Source organism: Conger conger, chromosome 1, assembly GCF_963514075.1.
Source record: "Conger conger chromosome 1, fConCon1.1, whole genome shotgun sequence".
NCBI classification, from domain to species: Eukaryota; Metazoa; Chordata; class Actinopteri; order Anguilliformes; family Congridae; genus Conger; species Conger conger.
Window position 1 is genome coordinate 89,878,851 of NC_083760.1, and position 5,000 is coordinate 89,883,850.

Below are 5,000 nucleotides of genomic sequence, written 5' to 3' on the forward strand. Positions count from 1 at the left end.
CACCATATCCCACTCTGTGTCTCTCCCAGCCTGCTACACCATATCCCACACTGTGTGTGTCTACAGAGCCTGCTACACCATATCCCACACTGTGTCTCTCCCAGCCTGCTACACCATATCCCACACTGTGTCTCTCCCAGCCTGCTACACCATATCCCACACTGTGTGTGTCTACAGAGCCTGCTACACCATATCCCACACTGTGTCTCTCCCAGCCTGCTACACCATATCCCACACTGTGTCTACAGAGCCTGCTACACCATATCCCACACTGTGTCTCTCCCAGCCTGCTACACCATATCCCACTCTGTGCCTACAGAGCCTGCCAGACCACTGTGTCTCTCCCAGCCTGCTACACCATATCCCACACTGTGTGTGTCTACAGAGCCTGCTACACCATATCCCACACTGTGTCTCTCCCAGCCTGCTACACCATATCCCACACTGTGTCTACAGAGCCTGCTACACCATATCCCACACTGTGTCTCTCCCAGCCTGCTACACCATATCCCACTCTGTGCCTACAGAGCCTGCCAGACCACTGTGTCTCTCCCAGCCTGCTACACCATATCCCACACTGTGTCTACAGAGCCTGCCAGACCACTGTGTCTCTCCCAGCCTGCTACACCATATTCCACAGGCAGTTACCATAGTACAAGGATCAGCAACTCACAGTCCTCGAGGTCCGAGAACTGCTGGTTTTCCGCCCACCCATTACCTGGGAGTCATTCCAGGGGACATGTCTATAGGCTTCTCACGGTTCCCTGTTTTCACTTGTTTCCTGTTTGGCAACATTTTTTCTTTTTTCTTTTTGGTTTATTTTCCTTGGAAATTTGTCAAATTCACCTTTGACCTGGCACACTTTGAAATCACACCTGATACCACGAAAAGCAGTGTGTACAGAGAATGGGGTTATGTTACTCTGGGTTACCGGTAGTGATGTAGATGTGTGTAGATGTGTGTAGATGTGCGATAATGTTAACATTGTCTCCTCATTTGCCTGCATTGAGCACGCGAGGATAAAGGTATTTCCGATAATCTGCCGTTTCTGACGGTGCTTTGTTTGTTTGTTTGTTTGTTTTTCCAGGGTGGCATCAGGGTGGAACATCCTACTGAAGTTAAGGTATGACGTGTCCCTCTGTTAGAGGCTTAAACTGAAATATACATACATGTAAATATGTTATTCACTCAAACAGAATATTCGCAACCCACTACAATTCAGCTAAAGGACAACTTCACAGGGCCAAGCCCAAAATCAGGAGCTCCCTCTCTTTAGACTTTAGTTTTTTTTAAGAAGTGTAGGATGGTGTTCAAGTTTCCCAGCTCTCTCTCAGGTCCTGATGTGCGTTCAAGAGTGAACGTTAGCTGACGTTATCTAACTGTTTGAAACAAAAATGGCTGCCGATGGGGAAGACTCTGAGACTAAAAAACTTGAAATCGCCACTGTTATAATGCACTTTGATCAATGTAATATTTGTTCTTACCTTTTTTGTAAAAATAAATCCCAGGTAAGCAGCTAATCAGCTAGCTACCATTGTTAGACCCAAGTTGCACCCATTTGTATTAAAAAGGCCTCGGTGGTGAACTAAATGGAATGTTAATTTTAAATTTACATTACATTACATTATTGGCATTTGGCAGACGCTCTTATCCAGAGGGACATACAGTTGATTAGACTGAGCAGGAGACAGTCCTCCCCTGGCGCAATGCAGGGTTAAGGGCCCAACAGCTGTGCGGATCTTATTGTGGCTACACCGGGATTAGAACCACCGACCTTGCGTGTCCCAGTCATTTACCCTAACCACTACGCTACAGGCCACCCCACACCATGTCATTCAACAGTTCAAATAGTAACTGTTGGCAGCGAACGTCCGTTGTCTTGACGCGCGTCGGGTGACAGCCGGCAGACACTAAAATGCCTGGAATTCGGAGGGCTCTGTCCCGGGACAGGCCCGGGCCAGACCAGACCAGACCAGACCAGACCAGAGCCGTTCACTGCCACGGAGCGCTGGGCGTGCTGACCTTTGACCTGTGCTTCAGGCAGTGCTGTACGAGAGGCCGTTCTTTGAGGGAGAGAGCGAGGAGCTGACCGGGGAGGTTTTCGACTTCAAGGGGAGGGAGCAGGATCCGGAGAGCTCCGCCCAGGGAGACTGCAAACTCTGCTCTGTGGGGTCCATCAAAATTAAGGGCGGACTGTGAGTTCCTTCACCCCAACACTGTCTGAGCAGAGTACCCCAACACTGTCTGAGCAGAGTACCCCAACACTGTCTGAGCAGAGTAGCCCAACACTGTCTGAGCAGAGTACCCCAACACTGTTTGAGCAGGGTACCCCAACACTGTCTGAGCAGAGTACCCCAACACTGTCTGAGCAGAGTACCCCAACACTGTCTGAGCAGAGTACCCCAACACTGTCTGAGCAGAGTACCCCAACACTGTCTGAGCAGAGTACCCCAACACTGTCTGAGCAGGGTACCCCAACACTGTCTGAGCAGAGTACCCCAACACTGTCTGAGCAGAGTACCCCAACACTGTCTGAGCAGAGTACCCCAACACTGTCTGAGCAGAGTACCCCAACACTGTCTGAGCAGGGTACCCCAACACTGTCTGAGCGGAGTGCCCCAACACTGTCTGAGCAGAGTACCCCAACACTGTCTGAGCAGGGTACCCCAGCATTTTTTTTCCAGTGAAATTAACTGATTGATCATAATGTAATGATCTCTGATGTATGTATGTGTGTGTGTGTGCATGAATGTGCATGAATGTGTGTGTGTGTGTGTGTGTGTGTGTGTGTGTGTGTGTGTGTGTATGCGTGTGTGTGTGTGTGTGTGTGTGTGTGTGTGTATGCGTGTGTGTGTGTGTGTGTGTGTGTGTGTGTGTGTTTGTTCCACAGCTGGGTGGGCTATGAGGGCCCCAGGTTTGACGGGCGGCAGTGCCTCCTGGAGGAGGGGGAGTACGTGGGCTGGTGGGAGTGGGGCGGTAACCTGGACTCTCTGGTGTCCCTGCGACCCATACTGGCTGTACGTACTGTCTCCACTCCCCTTCTTCATCACAGTGCTGCGTGTAGCAGATGTGTACAGCTGGTGTAGAGTTTTTGGGCTGTGTAGAGTTTCTATAGAGACTGTGTACAGCTGGTGTAGAGTTTGTGGGCTGTGTAGAGTTTGTATAGAGACTGTGTACAGCTGGTGTAGAGTTTGTGGGCTGTGTAGAGTTTGTATAGAGACTGTGTAGAGTTGGTGTAGCGTTTGTGGGCTGTGTAGAGTTTGTATAGAGACTGTGTAGAGTTGGTGTAGAGTTTGTGGGCTGTGTAGAGTTTGTATAGAGACTGTGTAGAGTTGGTGTAGAGTTTGTGGGCTGTGTAGAGTTTGTATAGAGACTGTGTACAGCCGGTGTAGAGATTGTGTTGAGTTTGTGTAGAGATTGTGTAGAGCTGGTGTAGAGATTGTGTAGAGTTGGTGTAGAGATTGTGTTGAGTTTGTGTAGAGATTGTGTTGAGTTTGTGTAGAGATTGTGTAGAGCTGGTGTAGACATTGTGTTCAGTTTGTGTAGAGTTTGTGGGATGTGTAGAGTTTGTATAGAGATTGTGTGTAGAGTTTGTGGGCTGTGTAGATGTATCGAGATTGTGTTGAGTTTGTGTACCGATTGTGTTGAGTTTGTGTAGAGATTGTGTAGACTTGGTGTAGAGATTGTGTTGAGTTTGTGTAGAGTTTGTATAGAGATGTGTAGAGTTTGTATAGTTTGTATAGGTTGTGTAGATGTATCGAGATTGTGTAGAGTTTGTGTAGAGATTGTGTAGAGTTTTTGTAGAGTTGGTGTAGAGATTGTGTAGAGATTGTGTAGAGATTGTGTTGAGTTTGTGACCCATGTTGTTGTTGCTCTCCCCCCCCCCCTCCCACAGGACTTCCTGTCCCCCCAGCTGAAGCTGTTCAGTGAGAGGGATTTTGGGGACCGGGGGCTGAACGCTGATCTGTTGGGCCCCGTCCTCAACCTGGCGGAGACGGCGTTCGGCCTGCGGAGCCAGTCTGCTGATGTGCGCTCTGGAGTGTGAGTCAGCCTTCTACAAACCCTCTAACAACCTTCTACAAACCCTCTAACAACCTTCTACAACCTTCTACAAACCCTCCGACAACCTTCTACAAACCCTCTAACAACCTTCAACAACCTTCTACAAACCCTCTGTCAACCCTCCAACAACCTTCTACAAACCCTCTAACAACCTTCAACAACCTTCTACAAACCCTCTGTCAACCCTCCAACAACCTTCTACAAACCCTCTAACAACCTTCAACAACCTTCTACAAACCCTCTAACAACCTTCTACAAACCCTCTAACAACCTTCTACAACCTTCTACAAACCCTCCAACAACCTTCAAACAACATTCTCACAACCTTCCACCAACGCTTCAACAACCTTCTGTCAACCTTCTGCTCACTCTTTATCCACCTTCAACAAACCCTTGTAGGAACCATGTCAACCTTCTGTCAACCTTCTATAAACCCTCCAAAAACCTTCTGCCAACCTTGTACTAAGTCTTCTCCAAACCCTCTGTCAACCAGCTTTTCTTTTTGCTTTTTCGGACTGTGTCTCTCTGTAGGGATTTCTTTCCAAACTCAGTGATGCTGAGTTATTTGCATTGTCGGGTTTTTCTGACACATAACCCTGTGGCCCAGGGATTGGCAAATCACAGTCCCCGAGGTCCAAAAACTGCTGGTTTTCCACCCTCCCTGTACCTGAGAGTCAGGTGTGATTACCCTCCCTTTACCTGGGAGTCAGGTGTGAAGACAGCCTGGCCAATCAGTAGCTCTCACAGTTCCGTTAATTAACCGGGTGAAAAGGATTTGGATTTCAGTGCCGGATTTGTGATCCCTGCTGGAGCTTTTTTAATGAGTTCCTGTGAGACGCCTTTCTCCGTGCTTTACTGCAGATCCCACATGTTTTATGTGGCCTCCAGCAAAGCTTACAGGGTGTAAGTCACCCAGCAGAGATGGGGGGGGGCGAGGA

At 48.6% G+C, this 5,000-nt stretch overlaps 1 protein-coding gene across 1 annotated transcript in view; it reads left to right on the forward strand.

The window, feature by feature from the left end:
* The window catches only part of LOC133142108 (beta/gamma crystallin domain-containing protein 1-like), an 83,470-nt gene that overhangs the window by 59,367 nt on the left and 19,103 nt on the right, over nt 1–5,000 (forward strand). The window contains 4 exon segments of the mRNA XM_061263135.1: nt 1,088–1,123; nt 2,041–2,195; nt 2,891–3,017; nt 3,896–4,041. Of these exon segments, the coding sequence (XP_061119119.1) occupies nt 1,088–1,123; nt 2,041–2,195; nt 2,891–3,017; nt 3,896–4,041 (464 nt within the window).